The sequence below is a fragment of the Zootoca vivipara genome, chromosome 8 (assembly GCF_963506605.1).
Source record: "Zootoca vivipara chromosome 8, rZooViv1.1, whole genome shotgun sequence".
NCBI lineage: Eukaryota > Metazoa > Chordata > Lepidosauria > Squamata > Lacertidae > Zootoca > Zootoca vivipara.
Genome location: NC_083283.1, coordinates 6,215,243 through 6,236,771, shown reverse-complemented (window position 1 = coordinate 6,236,771; position 21,529 = coordinate 6,215,243). Strand labels below are relative to the sequence as shown.

General features: G+C 39.8%; 1 protein-coding gene across 2 annotated transcripts in view; it reads right to left on the bottom strand.

Annotated features, from left to right (window-relative positions):
• Positions 1 to 21,529, bottom strand: part of TRAPPC9 (trafficking protein particle complex subunit 9) — a 247,185-nt gene that overhangs the window by 222,839 nt on the left and 2,817 nt on the right. For both annotated transcript variants that reach the window (XR_009557981.1, XM_060277575.1), the window contains exons 2-7: positions 19,790 to 20,391; positions 7,451 to 7,596; positions 6,494 to 6,622; positions 5,772 to 5,798; positions 5,051 to 5,172; positions 2,777 to 2,902 (exon numbers count right to left, since the gene is read on the bottom strand). Coding sequence is in view for 1 of the 2 variants with exons in the window: in XM_060277575.1 (XP_060133558.1) it covers positions 2,777 to 2,902; positions 5,051 to 5,172; positions 5,772 to 5,798; positions 6,494 to 6,622; positions 7,451 to 7,596; positions 19,790 to 20,373 (1,134 nt within the window). In the remaining variant the exon portion in view is untranslated. The remainder of the gene's footprint in view (positions 1 to 2,776; positions 2,903 to 5,050; positions 5,173 to 5,771; positions 5,799 to 6,493; positions 6,623 to 7,450; positions 7,597 to 19,789; positions 20,392 to 21,529) is intronic.

Below are 21,529 nucleotides of genomic sequence, written 5' to 3'. Positions count from 1 at the left end.
AACACTTGTAGAAATATTTAAGATAATTTTAATCCAACATGTGCATATAAACTTTTCTATAATAGCTAAGGTATCATAGTTGCACTTCTGCAGTTTTATGGTAGTGTAAAGAAGGCTTTCTATAACCCTACATTTGAAGACTCAAACAAAACCAGTTCAAGTGAGAATCCAGTGAAAAGGGATTTAGTCTGGAGAGGCTAGAGCACAATTATGCACAACTGAAATGTGCATTGTCAGGGCATTAGGGAAGAAACTTAACTACTGTGTCGTTATTGAAATAATACTCCACTGTATGATTTCCTATAAGGTACATTAGAACTATTTGATCTATTCCAGAAATGATTGAACTGTTTGACTGGTTCCATAATCCTAAATTGCTTTAGAACTGGCTTGCTCATACAGCAGCCCCCACACCACAAAACAACCTGCTTATGAAGCTGACAGGAGTTTCAAAAGCAGTTAGTGAGCAGCACAGAGTTCAGGTGTCTGCAGGGAAAAGATAGCCAAACATTCCACTTGGCTAGCACAAGCACCTTATTTGATGCTAGGCAACCCTTTGAATCCAGGACTATATGGTACTCTGAGAACTGAATTTTTAATGTTGATTGTGAATACTAGCTGACAATTGCTTTAAATAACAACACCTATACAGAAGTAACATAGTATGTTTTAGCTCCTAAGCAAAAGACAGCAATATCATAAGCATACAAAAGAAAGTGATCCCAATCACATATTCCCAGGAAATTCAGGAGGAAAAGCGAGGTGGCATTTCAGTTTTATACATACGTAAGAGTTCTAACTTCATAAATTGTTCAGCAAATAGTCTAACTGGGTACCCAACTTGGGCAATGAGCAACAAGAATCTTGCAGGCATCAAATACCACAAACCCACAATACAAATTCTGTTTGTAATATCAAATCCCATCAGGGCTCATTATTTCTGTTGTTTGACTGGAATATTTTAAGACAGAAATAAACCTGCAAGAAAAAACTCCTTTGCTTGGCTAACTCAAGACGCTGTTAAGCAATAAGATTTTATATCGGCACTATTCCAGCCACAGCAATAACCAATTCCTACTGTGTTACACTGCTGACCCCTAGTGAAAAATATACAACATAACGAAAGCCTGCCGCAACTGCTGTTGACATTTTCCTCAACCCTCTAGAGAAATATTTTGTCTGAAGAAAATAAAATGAGAGCAGTACAACACCTTAAATTACAAATGCTCAGAAAGGAAAGGTGAGTGATGAGTGGTGTTCCACTCAAAATTCCTCTATGACAATAGTCTAGGGATAACTATCATAGAATCATAGAATTGGAAGGGACCCTGAGGATCATCTAGTCCAACCCCCAACAATGCAGGAATATAATAAATAATAATAGTAATAATAATAATAATAATAACAATAATAATAATTTATTATTTATACCCCGCCCATCTGTCTGGGTTTCCCCAGCCACTCTGGGCGGCTTCCAACAGAAAAATAAAACACAGTAATCTATTAAACATTAAAAGCCTCCCTGAACAGGACTGCCTTCAGATGTCCCTTACTGGGATCAAACCTGCAACATTGGCATTGTCAGAACCATGCTCCAATCAACTGAGCTATCAACACTTGGTTGATCACATTCATATTCAATAGACACACCGTAAACTGATATTACAAAATATTTGGAAATATTCACTGCTTTGTCTTCTCTATAACCATTTCCCCCCCCCCCCCAAATTCAGTCACTTCCACTGCAAGTCCTCCATTTCAGCTACCTTAAAGAACAATATTACACCCACTCCATCAAAATAAAGCACTATATTACACCCACTCCATCAAAATAAAGCACTATATTACACCCACTCCATCAAAATAAAGCACTTGGCCTCTGTGCGTTCACGACTCCACTCATTTCTGGAATGGGTCAAACGGTGGTAATGTACCTTTTAGGAAATCATACAGTGGAGTGGCACTATTAAGGTATTTCAATAATGGCACAATAGTTAAGTTTCTTCCAAGCTTCTCCAGACTAAATCCCTTTTCACTGGATTCTCACTTGAACTGGTTTTATCTGAATTGGCACTGAGTCTTCAAATGTAGGGTTATAGAAATTATTAAACAATGGCTCAATTTAAATTATCGTGATTTATCATGATTTATCAAGCTGGGAACAATTCGTCAAGGCCAAGCCCTCCTCTCCTCAAGCACCACTTCAGTGCTTTGCGTTTGGCTTGTATTAAGCCAGTGTTACCAATACATACAAACTGGGAAACTCTGGCTTAATTTCAGGAAACAAGTCAAGATTAGCCTTGCTTGATAAATGACATTAAGCATTTCCCCACTTATCATCCTTGCTTGTTAACTGACAATAAGCGGGAATTCTCAGTTTGGATGTAACTGGAACTCTGGCTTCATACAAGCCAGAAATAAATTCACCTAATGAGTTCTGTCAACAGGAACCCTATACAAAGACTTGCATTTGCACAGTGGGGCTTTCTCCCCCGCTCTTCCTCTGCCATGCATGCCCTGCCCTCCAAAAACAACTGTCTCCAAGGAGGGGGTCAGTAGACACCCCAGAAGAGCACAAGGGGTGGGAGGAGAGGGGAATCATCCTATCTGACAAGTTGAAATGACAGATTATTCAATGTAACGTGACAAATTCCTCCCACAGCACTAAAGTGGCAATTGAAGGTTGGAGATGAGCAAGGGCTGATGCTAATTAGAAAAAAAAGTTCAAAAAACCAAGTCAATCCATTCTTAGTTGAAAGATAAAGAGTGCACTCACCTGACGGAGATTAATATAAACAGCATTCTGAAGAAATTCAGAAGCCTCCATGCTTCTTTTCTGTATTGCCAACACTCTCACGGCCTTCACACAGGCTTCCAACTCAATTACACCAGCATTCTTGTACTATAAAACAAGAACATATTATTAAGTGATGTACCAAAAAATCAGAACTATTTGGCAGACAGGAGGCTGCCTGATACCAAGTCAGACTATTGGTCCATCCAGCTCAGTATCACCTACAATGACTATGAGCTGCTCTCCAGGGTTTCATGTAGGAAACTGAACCAGAAAACACCTGAATTCAAAGCAAATCATTTGGGAAAGGGGCTAATCATCCCTATATGCCGAGAGTTCACTACAGTCCCAGGAGAGCTTCTTCTTCAAATTCCAAACATATCAGAAACCTGCTCCACAGTAACTCGGAGCAGGGCTTTCACCATGGCTGCCTCTGTTCTGTGGAACAACAGTCACAACAGGTGCCCACTTTCTGGAAAACAACAACAAACTAAAGACATTTTTGTTTCAACAAGCTTTCCCAGCTGGATGAATACCCAGGGGTGTCCCTTTTGTGTTATTTTCTGTGCCGTTTTTAACTTAGTTGTTCTTATTACATTTTGTACATTGCCTTGAGATAATCTACGTACAAGGTGAAAGTTAAAAAAAAAATGTAACAACAAATGTGGCTGGAGCCTCTGGAGAGAGAAAAGTACTATTTCCAAAGCATTTGAACCAAGTTCACAAATTTAGCAAGAGTTGCAGAGTATGGGGCCAAAACTGCAATGCAATGATCTGCATCTCCTTCAGAGGCCTTTTCAGTTAAAATAAAACACAGTGACTGCATTCAGAAACAAGGCTATGGTTTTATTGTTACATAAATGAGCTTTGATCTCTCACTTCCTTCATTCTTCAGCACAGTATCAAGAAAAAAAAAGGTTTTACTTCTATTTTCAGTTATGTCCAAACCATAAAATATGGATAGTCTAATTAAGGTTTGCTGCAGCAGGGGTGAATTGGATCCAGCAGTAACCAACCCTCTGGAGGGCACTTGGAGAGATGAACAGGGCCACCCACCTATAATCTCTCACCTGACTTCATATGATGTCAGAAATTTAAAATTCCAAGTAAATCTGCAAAGGAACAGTCCTCCTTTGCAGCCACAGCTCTTCCTTTGCATCTCTGGCTTAAATTCAAGCTGTGTCTGCAAAGGAAAATCCTTCCTTGAACTTTCCAAGGCCTGACCTCATACGAAAAAGCATGCATGGTTTCCCCCAAAACCACCTAAGGAGTCAACCTCCAAGGCCTGGTGGACCTAATTAGGCTCACAGGCAGAAGGCTCCCCACCAATGATTTACTGGAAACAAGCCAGGATCATAAACCAGTTTAAAGTTGGCTTGTTTCGTTAAACCGCAGCTAAGGCTATTCCCAGTTTGTCCAGCTTCAGATTTAACAGTAAACCATAGTTAGTTAAAGCAGAAGTGAAAGTTTTCAATCTCCATCCTGGAAAAGGGAGAGGGATCTGACAAATCCAATAAATCATGGGTCGGCAAACTAAGGTCTGTGGGCCAGATCAGGCCCAATTGCCTTCAGGATCTGGCTCGATTCGCCGCGTGGATCGCCAGCGCACACATTCTTTCCCTCTCTCTCTCATACGGCAGCAGCAGCGGCACCTCCTCCCTCTCCTCCTGGCTTCTCCCCTCCCTGCCTAGAGGAGAAGGTGCCAGCAGCAGCAGCGCTTGAGCGGCCACCATTTTATGCAGCCCCTCTCCAGAGCCCTTTCACGCACCGCTCATCGTCCCTCCGCCACTGCCACCAGGCCCTGCCTCTCGCAAGACACAGGTAAGCTGCCACTGGGACTCGTGGTGCTCCTGCATCGTTCCTTTTTTTCAAAATATAGTCCGGCCCCCCACAAGGTCTGAAAGGTTTGCTGACCCCTGCAATAAATCCTCACGCAATGATAAACCATAATTTCATTGCTATATCTGAAAGTAGGGGAAACTCTCTAACAATATCAAAGTAAGCATCAGTTCTCCTTCGCATGGTATGTAAGCCTAGCATTCTACTATAAAACCAAAATTTAAACTATAAAAAGCCATTTTCTAGGAAACTTCAGCAGTTAGCACCTCGACAGCATGAACACTATATTGTATGCCCATCAGAAGTACTGTACACTCTTACAGGAAATCATGTGCCCACTATCAGAGATGCAGCTCAAAATGAAGCTGATTGCCTTTATTTCACACATCAAAATCTCTCATAATGTAGCAACATCACCTTGCTGTAGTAAGAAATGGCCTCTTTGTATTTATCTATGATGTCTTCGGGGCTTAGGCAGTTCTTGGCCCGTCCAATTTCAGTACTGGTATCTGCATTAATGCCATTTGAAGTGAGGGCTCCTGCATTGGAGGAAAGCAGGAAATATCAAATTAACAATGACTGCCAGTTAATGACACCGGGGTAAGAGCAAAGCAGACCAAAAAATGTTTCAGAAAAGCTTTTCTAGACAAATTAACTCTACCAATACTAAGTTTTAGCAATGAAACAGCCTTTTAAAAAATTTAGAATGTAAAAAAAAATCAGTTTGCTGATTCATTGTCACAGAATTAGATTTCTTTCTTTTTTTAATTGCACAAAAAATATATCTTATTTTGATAACATAAGCATACATAAAATAATATCTGGCAAAATTAACAAATTAGTGCTGTATTATGTTGTCTACATGTTACTAAAATAACAATTTAACGTGAAGTTCTAGAAGATCTTTTTATAACCAAGGAAATGTCCTGCTCAAGCAGAAGGAAATGCCACTTAATGGTATGTAACATTTTAAATGAATTTGCCTGTTCTCCAAAGGAAAATTTAAAAAATGATTTAAAGATTATATGAAGTAGAAACTACTATTTCAAAGAAAGAATTTTAGGAACAACATATAGGAACTAGAAAACAATTAACACAAATATATATATTGACACAGCAAATTAATAAGACAGTATACCTGGATCAATAAGAACTTCTTGTGCCCCTAAAGAAAAATCAAAATGACAACATTAACCTTCTGTATTTCCAAAAAAACCCAAGCTATTAAATATATTTGAAAACATGCCAAACAGCTGCAGAATTCTTAGAAAACCCCATTACTGACATTGAAACAAACAGCTGCCAAGTGGTTTTGATAAACTTTGTTATCACATACTTTCCTACAGCCTGACAGATGACTCTACACAAGCTACTTGGTTAGACCTTTGGGTCATTTAGAAGGAGGAGGAGGAGGAGGAGGAGGAGGAGAGGAGTTTGGATTTGATATCCCGCTTTATCACTACCCCATGGAGTCTCAAAGCGGCTAACATTCTCTTTTCCCTTCCTCCCCCACAACAGACACTCTGTGAGGTGAGTGGGGCTGAGAGACTTCAGAGAAGTGTGACTAGCCCAAGGTCACCCAGCAGCTGCATGTGGAGGAGCGGAAACGCGAACCCGGTTCCCCAGATTACAAGTCTACCACTCTTAACCACTACACTACACCACACTTAGCTTAGCATTGTCTGTTTACATCAGGAGTGGTCAACCCACAGCCCTAACTAATGGCAGTGAACGACAACTCCCATCATGCCATCATGATGGTTGTTAATGCCTAGGCGAAATACCAGAGCCTGCCAAATACTCAATTGCCAAACATACTAGGGAGAAAATCCTCCAAGAAAAAGCAAATATATTGCTTACCTGGTCTGTGCCTGTTGCCTGCCTCTGCAGGAAGTGAACTTCCTTGTGCTCTTCTTGCACCAACTTTACCACCTGTGCCTCCAGGATAATGATAGATAACTGAGGCTGAACATAATCCTTCAAGAGCAGCTACAGATTAAAAACAGTATTTTAAGTGGCAGCAATTTCACAAGCCCACTCATGTGATTTCAATTGTACAAGAAATATAAGCAGGTGCTGAGGCTGGCCCAGGCCAATAGAAACCCAGATGGGTGGGGTATAAATAATAAAATTTGTTGTTGTTGTTGTCGTCATCTCAAAGCACTGCCAAAGCAGCCTTAAAATACACCATTCCTTTCATAGGCAAGGTGTGTGAAATACCAAGTAAAGATTCCAATGTTACCATCCATTCTGCATACAGAAATGACCCAAATATCACTCACAGCCTCACATGCTATCAAGTTTCTCTCCAAAATACATGTAATGCATAGAAAGCAAGGCTAGAGATTGAATTTGAATGCAATATGTCATAATCTCCTATTCCAAAATTCATGACCCCAAAGGGTGTTTTGTGACCGCTGCCCACATCACTCTCTCAAATCTGAAATGTGCCCACTGGTCGAAAAGGGTTGGCAACCCCTGCTGTACACTCAAAACAATGAAGCAGAACTACAAGTGATGAACAACTAGGAGGTAAACCTGCCATTCCCTGCAACAGTTCCCTTGGTGTGCACTACCGTACCCAGCCCTGTGGATCACAATTTATTATGGATGTTAAGGTCACTTCTGTTTCATTACCAAGACTTAAAACATGAATTAATTTCCATCTAAGTTGTATCAAGTAAAGGCAGAAAGTGGATATAAATCATATATCCACTGATCTCAATGGAGCTGCTCCAAATATAATTTAATCAGATTGCAACCTGGGTCAAGAAAGCTTTCTAAAAACAGTTACGTTTTGTTACTCATTTTGCCCACCTCCAAGCCACAAAAAGTCATTCACAGAACGGAGAAGTTCCACTGCCATGTGGTAGTGAACGAGGGAATCTTGCAACATCCCGGCTTGCAGACATAGGTCACCGACATGCTTCCGCATACGACCCTGGCATCGCTTCTTATAATGTCTAGAACACAAAATATACAGAGATCGATTAGCTTCGTTGACCTCAGTATACCAGAAAGCATTAGATTTATTTGCTTTAACATTTCTCTATCAATTGACCCATCATGTACAGATCTTTAGCCACCCTGTGCTCCTCGACTTCAGGATACAACCGTGAGATATAAAAGCTGATGAAATAAATAGCCGTTTCTGCTCACCAATGAGCAGACAGACCTGTTTCAGCCACCAATGTACTTGATGTAAAAGGCTAAATAAAAACAAAGATAGCCATAATAATAATAATAATAATAATAATAATAATAATAAATCACATGTTTGGAAGCAAAACCACATTCTGTATATGCAACACTAGCAATAGTTGTATCAGTGCAAGCAATCTTGAGTGTTGGCAACCATCACCCAAAGAACGTACATGCCTCTCCTTATCCTCTGACCTCTTCACTCTCCTCCATGTCTGTCCCATTCTTTTTTTATGCTACTAGCTGACCTGACATCACGGAAATGCTTGGCTAGCGAAGCTGTTCTGCTAGGGTGAGGCAGCTGAGCACTGATTAAGCAAATTCAAAGAGGCTTTCAGATAGAATTTCCAAGATCAATGAAGAACTTTCGCTAAATTAAAACTGCACATCTATGGCAGAGATTCCACAAAAGCCACTCATGGGCTTTTGCACTGCAACCTCTAAGTGTGATTTAATAGTTATGGAATTTTTTGATACAGACAGATGACACTAGTTGCTTAATTATTTTTTACATTAGTGAAATGAAATTGTTTATGATTCATGGTCCTATCAGGTTATAAACTGAGCAAAGCAAAAGCAAAACTTTTTATGCATTAACTTAGCTCCACAGCTTGAGAGGAACTGCAAGACTATATTACAGTATATGTGAAGAACGTGGAATTTCAGAATGGCAAGATATTTGAAACTCAATCTCTCTGAAGATTCAAAAGTATTAATAGATAGCAACAAGGAAGTAATTTCATTAAAAGAAATTCTCTCAATGAAGAATCAAAACCAATGGAAGTCCCCCCCCCAAAAAAAAAAACCCACACAGACACTATGGGAGCATGGCAGGGGCGAGACCAGACAGTGGGGATTTAGGCTGGATCGTAAAACCATTCAGCTTGGTCATGTGGCCTGGCAAGCAAGAGTAAAATACTATTTTAAAGACTTGTTTTTCCTCTGCCAGGCATAGGCAGAGCTGCAGCAGTAGTCCAGCTGCTAATGGGGTTTGGATCTGGTATAACTTTATGCCAACTTAACATATACCAGCTTGCTTTATGACAGTTTTTGTGCACATGATTGTTCCCATAGCCAATAAAGTAGAATTTCTTCAACAAATGCCTCTACAGAATATTTAGAAACTGATGCATACAGAACAGTAATGAAACTATGCTTTTTTTTTTTACTTCAAGACCCATTAAGTTTTGTGCATATAAAACAGTTTTTTCTATAACTCAAGTCCAAATCTCAGTAGAAGATTTTTGACTAATTAAAGGACCATTTCATATGCCCTGCACGGCAGTGATGTTTGAAAAGATGTATGCTTGTGTTTTAAGACAAAACACTAGTAAATACAGCATAAAGAAAAGTATTAGCTAAACTGTATACATTTTATGAGATACGAATAAGAAGTAATAAAAAACAAACTTTTAAAGAAGAGTTTCAGTGCATTTAGGAAAAATAGTGCTATTAAAACATTCAAGAAAATTTTATTGCCACATATTGCTGCCTGTACCTAAATAACCACATTTTAACATTTAGCTATTATAAGAAAGAAAGTTGATGCCCCTGCAATATTTGTAATATCAAATTCCCATAGGTACAATAAAAACAGAAAACAGCCAGTAGCATTTGATAATAATATTACTAAGCTATACTTTTGTTTTATTTTATTTTTTGTAGTGGCTCTAGTTCTGTGGAAGTCTTGTCACGGAAGACTACTCTAAACTCCTCTACACCCCGCCCCCTGCAGAAGCTGCTTTGCTCTTTACAAAATGGTCTGAGCACCATTTCATTTATAAGCATGTAATTTATAGGCTGGAGCAACCTACCTCCTTTCCAATGTGAGCAGCAACGTTCTCTGTCCTGGCATTCTCCCCAACCCACTTCAGCTAGATAGGGGACATACAGACAGAGCACCTCCTGCTTTTATCTCTATGGAAGGGCCCTTTGCCTGGGTCTTGGACCACATGAATAAAAGTCAGCAAGGAAAGTCAACGTTACCGGCTCTTTAGCACTTGCTGAATACAAAATATGCCCCTTGTGAAAAGTTATTGTTAAGCAGGGATGCAGAATCATCATTAAAAACAGTAACAACAATAAACACTTGCTATTATTGCTCATGTTTATGGATGAATGACCAGAGTTAGTTAGAACAGTGCTCTAGGTGACCTCCGGATGACTGGAAGAGGAAGCCTTTGACACCTTTACAAACGCAAGGAATGTGTCTTGGCAATTAAATGCACCCAGGGCCAAAGAGTTAACAACATATAACCCATGTAGGGAAACCACACTTTGGATATGAAACTTTTAATCAGAAAACAATGCAGACAAGAATGTATCGTCCTTTTCCCCCTTGTTAGCCAAGGATGTGGAACAACAGAGTCTCATGGAAGAATTTTGCCATGATGTTGTTAGCAATTGAAGAGTGACTGACAAGACTTCCACTATCTATAGCCTGGGTTTCAATAGGTTCAAGAAAGATTTTATATAATATTAATTCTGCATTGCAAAGCATGCAATCTAGCTCTGGCCACCAGCTTATTATACAGTTCAGTGCTGCACAGGTATGGCAAATATATCTAACAAAACTTGCCATAGTGCAAGGCAGTTATCTTTAGCCTTTATAGGCATAGGGCCCACCATCAGCCACAACCTGCAACACATAATTCATTTTTGAAAATATATCTGCCCATGCTCTTATGGCTTGTGTAGCAGAGCTAGAAGCCAAATGTTATGGTATTCTGGAAAGTGCCAACTCTTGATGGGTTCCTCCTTATGAAGCAGAAAAGAAGGTTGATCCTTTGCAGGGATTAGCTTTAGGGCAGGGATAGGATATATCCAAACAACTTTGGTTCAAATCTCCAACATCTCCAGTTAAATTAGATCAGGCAGGAGCGTTGTGAAATATCCTTGGAGCTCTACTGCCAGAGAGTAGACAATACAATGATTTCATAGAATCATAGAGTTGGAAGAGACCACAAGGGCCATCCAGTCCAACCCCCTGCCAAGCAGGAAACACCATCAAAGCATTCTTGACATATGCCTGTCAAGCCTCTGCTTAAAGACCTCCAAAGAAGGAGACTCCACCACACTCCTTGGCAGCAAATTCCACTGTTGAACAGCTCTTACTGTCAGGAAGTTCTTCCTAATGTTTAGGTGGAATCTTCTTTCTTGTAGTTTGTATCCATTTTTCCGTGTCCGCTTCTCTGGAGCAGCAGAAAACAACCATTCTCCCTCCTCTATATGACATCCTTTTATATATTTGAACATGGCTATCATATCACCCCTTAACCTTCTCTTCTCCAGGCTAAACATACCCAGCTCCCTAAGCCATTCCTCATAAGGCATCGTTTCCAGGCCTTTGACCATTTTGGTTGCCCTCTTCTGGACACGATTTGACTAAGTATGAAGTTTCATGAGTATTCCTTAACATTGTTTCTTCTGCCCCTCTTTCTTTTTTCTCTCCTCTGACCCTTACATTAACATTAAGCAAGAAAAAAAAGTGGTAGTGCACTACTACAATTTACAGTACTCTAAGGTCAGACCACAACTGAACTGGAAGCCTAATCCCACATTTGAAGAAGGTGCAAACTGAACAACCCAGATATTTTTAATGTGATCAGTCTAATCACTGCAAGTGATTGTCAGGGAGAACATATCACCCCCCTGCTACCCACTTGCATTTTTATGTGCTTCAGTGCCATAAATGTCAAAAAGGAAAGGTTTTTTTATAAACAAAAATCAGTTTATACTAACATATTCACAAGACTCCACTCACTGTACCCTTGGTTATGACCACAGTGGGTTCTGCATCCATCAGCCCATTCAGTGAGCAATTTAAAAGGAGCTGCAATCAAATGATGTTGTGTACACTGGGAAATTTATGAATGCACCCCAATTAAAATACACTAAATACATCAGACTGCTGCCACTGTACTTTTGGATTTACAGTTATCAGTTTTGTTTACTCCTAAATGACAATACAAGTCATTATAGATTATCATCTCTTTCAAATTTCTCAAGCAAAAGAAAATCATGCAAAATGAATATTTTCATGTTAAATGTTACAAGAACTATTCCCCCCCCCCAAAAAAAAATCAAGTTAAGATGGCATGCTTGGCTACAATTGTTGATAGCTTTTGAAAGTCAGAAACAAGTTTCATGGCTGAGGACCTATTCAGTCTTGAAACTGAATATGCAAGAGCATTATAATAGCTGTAGAGTTTTAGATGGTGAAAAAATCCTAAATCAAACCAAACCAAACACAAACCCTGCAAGCTCTGGGTGTCTGGAGCTACCAAAAGAAATAATTGTTTTAAACAGTTCTCCTTACTTACTCCCTCCTCCCCTCTATCTCAAGAAGGCAACTTAGAAAAATCTCAGCACTTTCAAAAAGACTTGACCAAAATGCCAAAAAGATAAACTCCAGTAAGAGTCCAGGCAGCAACAGTCAATTGCTGTGTTAAATAAAAACACAAAAAGCAACACTATAGTATGCAACAGATGCAAAGGAAGAAGGCAGCACACAAAAACTAGCTATTTTTAAAAATACAACGTGATCAAAAGCCTACCTTTTGAGACCCAAAAACACACTCACAGGGCAGTACGAGAGAGAGAGAGAGAAAAGAAACAAGGAAGGAACAAAACAAAAATTAGAAACACAGACAGTAATTAGAAATAAAATAGCCATGTATACACAGAAGAAGTGAAGGAAACCACACCAATTACTTAATAAAGAGATGTTTAGAAAGCACATTAGAATTACAGATTAGAAGAGCAAAGCAACTGTAAAATAATGGATCTTCATCAACATGTTTACAGGTGGATGGTGCATTTTGAGTTAAAAAACAAAATGTTGCACACATGACTGCATTTGAATCAGTGTACCATTTCACCAAAATGCTAAGAAGTAGCAAATACTGTATCAAAAATGTTAGCTACAATTCAACAACCTGACACTGTAATTAATTTTGTGTTAAACTGTGTTCTGTGGGAGATGAGTGTGTTCCTGGCTTTCAGTTTGCAGCTTAAGAAGCGATGTATCAGTTGCTCCAAATCCACCTACGATACCAAAAGCTTTTTAAAAAAAGATTTGTCAACTCACACATTCTGGATACTGTATAAGCTCTCATATAAACAGGCCTTTTTTGGTCTAAAAACACAAGACATCTCACCTTCAGGGAACTGAAAGCTAACCAGTTAATGACGGCCACCAAGTTTAATAAACAATTGATACTTTGTATAACTCTTTACTCAGTGACCTACCAAATATTGGATGTGTGAATGAGTTAGGAAACCCCTTCTTTGCTTCATCACACAGAAGTTTTTAACAGTGCAATCTTATGGCTGTTTACTCACAAGTAAGTTCAGTGGAGTTCAATGGGACTTACTGCAGGTATGTATAGGATTGTAGCTTAAGAGTAATTAATTTAATCTCTTCCTGGATAATTTAATTTTGGTTAGACAACCCTGCATGGATCAGCAGCTCTGATTACACTCAATTAATACAGTGCAAACCTTTCCAGTACAAATGGATCTCCAATATCAACAAAAGGCAGGTGTTGTCATACACTAACATAAGTTGTCTGGCTAATCACTACTTCAGCACCATGAACAGCAGTTGGATCCCAAAACCTGCTTAGACTGACAAGACAGGTTTGCCAGTTGCAGCAGAATCTATACCAGGCATCCCCAAACTTCAGCCCTCCAGATGTTTTGGACTACAATTCCCATCTTCCCTGACCACTGGTCCTGTTAGCTAGGGATCATGGGAGTTGTAGGCCAAAACATCTGGAGGGCCGCAGTTTGGGGATTCCTGATCTATACTAAGAATAGCTCTTCCCCTAGTCATACCACAACCTGTTTTTAAAACTCTCCTTAGTTTCAAAAGCAGTTCAGTTCACAGGAAGACTTATTTGTGTGTCCATGCATAAAGAGCTTAAAGTCCCCTTGAGCTCACAGAACTAGTTTCACAATTCTTCCAGTTGTGGACAATATTTTTAAAAAATGTTTTAATACCACTTGTAGGGAAGACAGGTCTGGAATAGAGGAGAAAAAGGAGACCTGAGCTGAAATTTCTCAAACAACCACAAATAGAGATGTGAAGGCCCGGAAAAAAAACACGGAAAAATTAGGAAAAACCGTTTTTCCCCGTTTTTTCCCCCCCTGGCCTTTTTTGTTTTTCCCCCAAAAATTGGAAAAATAAAAAAATAGAGTATGGAATGTTTTATTTTAACATGATGAATAAAATATTTTAAGATAAGGGGTTCAAATATTTTATAAATCATTTTTAAAAATATGTAGGGTATCAGATTATTCTAATTTCTGTGAGGACAAGCAAGGTCTAGGTTACAAACTCATCTCTCCAATGCAAGAACAAGATACATTTCTTCCTTTAGGAGGTGCTGTTGTCACCAGAAAAGAAAAAGGTTTCAGTTTTGTTTTTGCATGTGTGTGGTATGCATTGGTTCTGTTCCATCTTCTGCAGCATGTGAAAGAATCTGGTCTATGTTTGGAAAAACTCACACTAAATCAAGAAATAAGTTGACATGTGAAAGGGTAGAGAAGACTGTTTTTTTTAAATACTGTGGAGAGGAAATATGAATAATTGTTACTTCTGGATTTTTTTAAATTGTTTTGTGCAGTTTTTTGTGTTGTTGTTTTTTTGGTTCCACATAAAAAAGTAAACAGTTCAGGAGATTGTTGCTCCATTTGTTACAAATACAAATAAATATTATTTTAAAAGTAAATTCTGTTTGTGATAATTGTTTGGACACACTATATTTTTAATATGCTAGTTGTGATAATTTTATGCCCATTAAAACTTTCCATAGTTATATTTTATGTTTCTAAAGTGACAGAATGATTTTCAATCTGGAAAAGAAAAAAGAAGTGCTAATGTAGCTCCCCCCGTCCCATTTTTCCAAAAAATTCCTTTTTTTCCCCGGAAAAAAAACGGGGGGGGGGTTGAGCTTCAAAATTTCTGGAAATTTTACATCTCTAACCACAAACGTGCTTCACAAACAATATTGGGTTGTATCCAACTAAGCTCATCTCGCATTATTGGCCGAGGGAGCCCACATACAGCTTCCAGGCCACGTGGCCAGCATGACAAAGGCGCTTCTGGCAAACCAGAGCAGCATACGGAAACACCGTTTACCTTCCCGCTGTAGTGGTACCTATTTATCTACTTGCACTTTGACGTGCTTTCATACTGCTAGGTGGGCAGGAGCTGGGACCGAGCAACAGGAGCTCACCCTGTCGCGGGGATTCACACCGCCGACCTTCTGATTGGCAAGCCCTAGGCTCTGTGGTTTAAACCACAGCGCCACCCGCATAGACCCTCGTAGACCCTCGTAAATTGATGAACATGACTTAGGGGGTGATCCTATGGCAAGATCTGCCAGGATGAGCCCCATAGGATGAAGAGGCTCTGAAGTTCAGCCAGACTCAGCCAGTGTTAAGTACCCTGCCCCAGCTCAGCCAAAGATGCACTTGTGTAATTTACTCATCCAAGCTCAACCACCAGCTGAGTAGAAGTTGGTATAAGCCCCTCAAACAGGGTGTTTTGGGGGCATAGATGGGGTGGGACCAGAGTAGGGGGAACTCAAGCTGGAGTCTGTTCAGCTCAGTCATGTGACCTGGCAACTCAGCAGAGAACACTATTTTCAATACTCGTTTCCCTTCTGCCTGGCTAAGGAAGAGCTGATCTGATGTAACTTAACGCCAGCTTAATTTACACTGGCTTGCTTCATGCTGCCTTCTTGTGCATAGGACTGCTTCCCTAAATTGCTGTCCAATGCCTTTAGTGGGTCTACCCCAAGTGTGACTAAATTTGATGGATTCCATTACTTACAGTCTTTTGTTAAGACTCTCATCATTGATTTTAAATGGACAAGAAATGACAATTGCTGAATAAGAGTTAACTGCGTAGAAGCTGGCTAGGCAGAATCAGGTTGTTACCCAATGGTAAGAAATGGCGTGCTTATGGTCCATGGGGTCACAAAGAGTCGGACACGACTAAATGACTAAACAAGAAGAAGAAGAAGAAGAAGAAGAAGAAGAAGAAGAAGAAGAAGAAGAAGAAGAAGAAGAAGAAGAAGAAGAAGAAGAAGAAGAAATGTTATTGAATCAAAAGAGGCACAGAGAACAGATAGTGTTGAAAATGAGTATATTTAACTGGTTCTTTTCTTTACATTTTACAGCCCAGAATTCTAAGCTCCAATTTAAATGACTTAAGCATTTAAAGCAACACTGGTTCCAGTATTCTGAAGGGAGGAGGAAGAATACTGCATCTGAACCATGTCCAATCTGAAGTAAGTCCCATTGAATTCAATGGAGCAAACTACCAGGCAAGTGGTATTAGGATTGCACCCTTCGTTCCAACACTCCACAAAAGTTAAGCATCTATTCTTTTTTTAACATACACTCAAAGACTGTCCTGCAGTTATGTCAACACCATTAAGGGTCTTGCCATAGCATGTACCCATGTAAAAAGAAAGAAATTGGTAATCTGTTACCAATGAAGCACAATACAAATAACTACCACTATAATCATATCAATCTGAATTGCAGAATAAATGAGGCAGCTACGTATCTGATGTGAACCTCATGCATGACGAACTGCAATTCATGAAGGTAATATGCTCACTTGTGTGTACAACATTTTCAAGTACATCTAATGATGTCAATCTACTACAGGCAATTTCCTACATTACTTACAAAAATTATTTCAAACACCTGCAGTCACCTCTCTGCTATGGTCTAAAATGAGATACTACCACCTAAAAATCTGAAATACACATTTTTTTCTAACTTTAAGAAACAATTGCATGTAACAGCCACAAAAAATTACTTTTTTGGGGGGGAGGAGGAAATCATCATTCACATTTATTGGGGAATCCTGAAATTAGAAAACAGACTATTATTTGTGGGTGCCCGCAGTATTATTTCTGTATGTACCTACTATATTATTATTAACATTCTAGTGAAAATAAAAAGAATGTGCCTGCTAGAAATACACATAAGCTATTTCTGCAACATGTGATACCTTAATCAACCACTGCATGTTTATAGAGATTAATCTGGCTTTCAAATGCTGAGCTAAAACAAAGCACCTTTCAAAATACATGTTCTCCTTTCCTCTGCTTTTTCTTTGCAAGCCTGTGCTTTTTAGAGACTGGTACATAAATCTACATGTGTCTTCTAAGTGTATCATAGGTGTCTGGCGTAGGTGTCTGTTGGTTGTTGTTGACATCCATCTGTCTTGAGAGACAATGGAGTGTCCTTCCGGGGGGGTGAAATCAAACTGCTACATTAAGGCACTGAAGTGACCACCATGGGGCGCAAGCCTAGGCGGTGTGCATGGAGGTCTTGGGCTACCCAGACAACAAGTCACACACCCCCTCCATCTCACTGATGTGGTCTGAAGGTAAGCAATGCAATACATCTGGCACCAGCAGCAGTTGCCAGAAGGAGGCATACAAGGCACCATCCAACTGTCTAGGGATTGTTTACACCTTAGCCTTAGGGTTTACTCCTTATCCCTTTCTTATCTTGAAAATATCCCATAAGGCAGCAGAGATTTAGCATCAAAGCTTTCCTTCTCCTAAATGGACTACCTTCTCAGGTTGACAAGCCCCATCTGCCCCTCACTTCTGTCCAGGAATAACATAGGTGTCCAGGAGTAGCCTGTGTGGTACCCTTCATATGTTGCCGGACTCCAACTACAATCAGTCACAGTCAGCAAGGCCAGAATGGTCAAGGTTGCTGGAAAAACAATATCTGAAGGACACTATGTTGACCATCCCTGCCTTAGGCCATATTCAAAGAGTGAACAATTTGGGATAGCATAGAATGTTAAAGTTACTTCCTGGGTAAATCAGAACAACTCAATATATGAGCACTTTGACTTAGATTATCAAAATTAATTTGCACTGAGATCTCCCAGAAAAGTGATGAGAACTATAGCAAACCAAACACAAATATTATCTAACAAAGCAGGTGAAATATTACACAAAAAACTTCATCAAAGAAAACAATATTCTTGATAGAAACAAGGAAGGTGAAGTGGAAGCCAGGGCTAGAAGAAGTTGCAACAAAGGGGGGTGAGACCTAACCATTAAGGGGGCAATCCTATAGCAAGATCTGCCAGGACAAGTGGGTTAAGATCTCCAGCTGGGCTATGCAAACTCACTCTCAGCTCAGCCAAGACCCTGCTGCCTGAGATAAACCTGATGGATCGTAAGCTGGCATAAGTCCTGAAAAAGGAGTGCTCTGGGGTTGTGATGGGGGCAGGATCAGAGAGGTGAAACTGGATCCTAAGTTTGCTCAGCTGGCTTAACTTACACCAGCTTGGGTATAAGACTGCTCCCTAAATCAGTGGGACTTACCTCTGAGTAAAACATCATAGGACTGGGATGTGAACTTTAACGTAAAGATATATTTAACTTTTGCTGCATAGTGTCAATGTGACTCAAGTTCACTAGGACTAGAGACTGATCAGAGAGACCACCAACTAGAGTTACCACTCATTAGTATTTGAGTGTTCTCTCATTCCACAATATCCTGGATATGTCATTGACAACATCTGTTTTGACTGAACAAATTAAAAGATTAACACTTTCATAATGGTTTTGTGTGAAGGGAACAGCCATAGGGCACTTAAACAAAATACTTCAAGATCATAAATGAAATAAAACTATTGGAAGTAGAGTCTTTCAGAGTCATAGCCCACCTGCAAGGCAGACTCCTACACCTCTGGTTTTGTACTTTCATCATACCCATCAAAATGAGTCAAAATGGAACAATCTTTTTCACGTTTACAATAAAAAACACTAGAGCTTGTTAGAATATCGGGATGTCAAGCCCTATATTCTTTCTCTTACCACTGGCTTCAGTAAAGAAGACAGCAAACAATTGTAGCTATTAACTACGTTTATTAGGGAGTGCTGGTTAAGTGTAAACGCCATCACTCTCACTCAGTCGGAAGTGAAAGTAAGACAGAACAAAGAACATCACATGACAGGAGATCAGGTTACATCCGTACTCCTGTGTGGGAAAGTACAGCAGTCACACATCCAAACATCCTGTCTCACGTGCAGCTGGGCAGTGGACAGAACTGAATATGCTAACATAGCTTACTCCCAGGTAAATATACCTAGGACTGCAGCCTCAACAGTATGAATGTCCGAGGCTGCGCTGCAATTTCATGTTCACTTTCTTGGGGATGAGTTCCATTAAACAGAGTGGATTCTACTCGAAGTACACATGCACATAATTAAACTGTTACTTCTGTAGCAGGGAGAGTGTATCAGTCATTTGAGAGGGAAAGTGAAAAGCTCAACCACAAAGGAGGGACCAGACCAGTAGGACAGGAGATGCATACTGTACTTCTAGTTTCACTAAACTGAATGAAATGTCATCCAAAGAGAGCAAGCAGCAATTCACAAGAAAATGAATGCCCTGTGTGCTCTCTCACATGCAGATGGCAGCACTCTCTAGGTGCAGAAATGCATTTTGGATCTGAGTGTTGTGAAAGTACAGTGTTAGATGATAATCTATAGCATTCCTGTGTATACCCACAAGGAATAGCCATACTCAAATGCTGTAAACTATCTTACATAAAATCTTCATTTGAACAAAGTTTTGTCTTTAAAAATATTTCAGCCATATAAACTTGGGGAAGGGGGTAACAGGAGTTTTTATGTTATTATTATTATTATTATTATTATTATTATTATTGCTTTCCCCCCCCAAAAAAAATTGCCCATGGTGGATATTTTTTCCTCAGAATTTTCCGTCTGTTTTTTTTCCAGGCCTACATCTACATCAGAAACAAGTTTATCAAGAATGCTGACAAGTGTCAGTTAACAATAGCACCTTGTTACTCATTGTTTTTAAATTTTGAACAGTGCAGCTGGCCAGACAAGAGACATAAATTTTAGATCTGTATTTTGTGAAGGTACTTACCTACTATCTGTATCCAGGCCTACAAAATCCTTTTTTTCAAAAGGAACACAGAGAAGTGGGATCTTATCTCCAGACTTATCTGTGGCTCTGTCAAGACGTTTGGATTCTAATACAATGAAGAGAGATTCAATGAAGTCTTCTATCCTCTTTTCTACGTTTTCACATTCATCATAACTAGGATAAAATGCCACATCTGTACGAGGTTGCTCTGCAATTTCTCCTTGAAGCCCGAAGACAAATAGCCGAGAATCATAAAGTGTGGAGCCATATATTTCCTTCTGAAGGTGGAATTTTTCAAAGGTCTGAGGCCAGTCCTTTGCAGAAGAACAGTCTGTGATGGTTATGAGCCCCACCACTTTGCGGTGCGTTTGAAAATCCCCCCATTCATTGTTCTCCGGTGGGTAATGATGTCTATAGCGAATGTAAAGGATGCGCTGAGAGTCGCGTACATTGATCTGACTCACGGTTGAAATCCGCTTGTAGATCTTAAAAAAGCTCTCTTCAGGGACAATCCCAACTGGCTGGACCACAACTAGTAGAGTTTGATGGTCTTCTGCACACTGCATGTAGTCAGGGACACTCATTTTTGCATCACCCGTATACTAATGAAACAAACAAACAAACAATTTCCTGTTAGATTGTTGCAGGAGTACCCATCATTTTAGAAGTTACAAATAGATTAAGGATTAGCTCTCTTCTTCAAATTCATTGTCAATTTCAGCTTTATTAAGCAAGTTATCAGACCCTAAGCTGGCTATCACACATCACGGTGTGTTAATCTTTATTTATTCATTTATATCCCACCAAAAAGCTCAAGGTGACATAAATGTTTCTCCCCTGTCCTCATTTAATCCCCACAGTAGCCCTGAGATAGGTTAGATTGAGAGGCAGGATTTGAACTGAGTGGGGATTTGAACCCTGCTCTCACAGGTCCTAGTTCAACACGCAAACCACTACACCACACTGGCTCCCAAACTTAAATTTCTCACAGTATGCTTTGCTGCTTGTAAGAATGTTCAGATGTAGAAAGACATAGAATGTTCTATATACATAGAAAGCCAGGAGCAGAGAAACATCATAGCCAGACAATGGAGAGACCTGTCAAGTATAAGCATGGACCGATGGTAGCAAACAGATGGTGAAATGTGAACAGGGGACAGAGAAAGGGCAGAACTCCTCAATACCTTCTTTGCCTCAGTCTTCTCCAAAAAAGAAAACAATGCCCAACCTGAAGAATATGGAGCAGATGATTCAGCAGGGGAAACACAGCCCATAATAAGTAAGGAGGTAATACAAGAATACTTGGCTAATTTAGATGTATTCAAGTCTCCAGGGCCAGATGAACTACATCCAAGAGTATTAAAAGAACTGGCAGAGCTGATTTCAGAACCACTGGCATAATCTTTGAGAATTCCTGGAGAACAGGCGAAGTCCCAGCAGACTGGAGGAGGGCAAATGTTGTCCCTATTTTCAAAAAGGGGAAAAGAGAGGACCCAAACAATTACCGCCCAGTCAGCCTGACATAATACCAGGAAAGATTCTAGAGCAGATCATTAAGCAAAGAGTCTGTGAGCACCTAGAAAGAAACTCTGTGATCACTAAAAGTCAGCATGGGTTTCTGAAAAATAAGTCATGTCAGACTAATCTGATCTCATTTTTTGACAGAATTACAAGCCTAGTAGATGAAGGGAACGCTGTGGATGTAGCCTATCTTGATTTCAGCAAGGCATTTGACAAGGT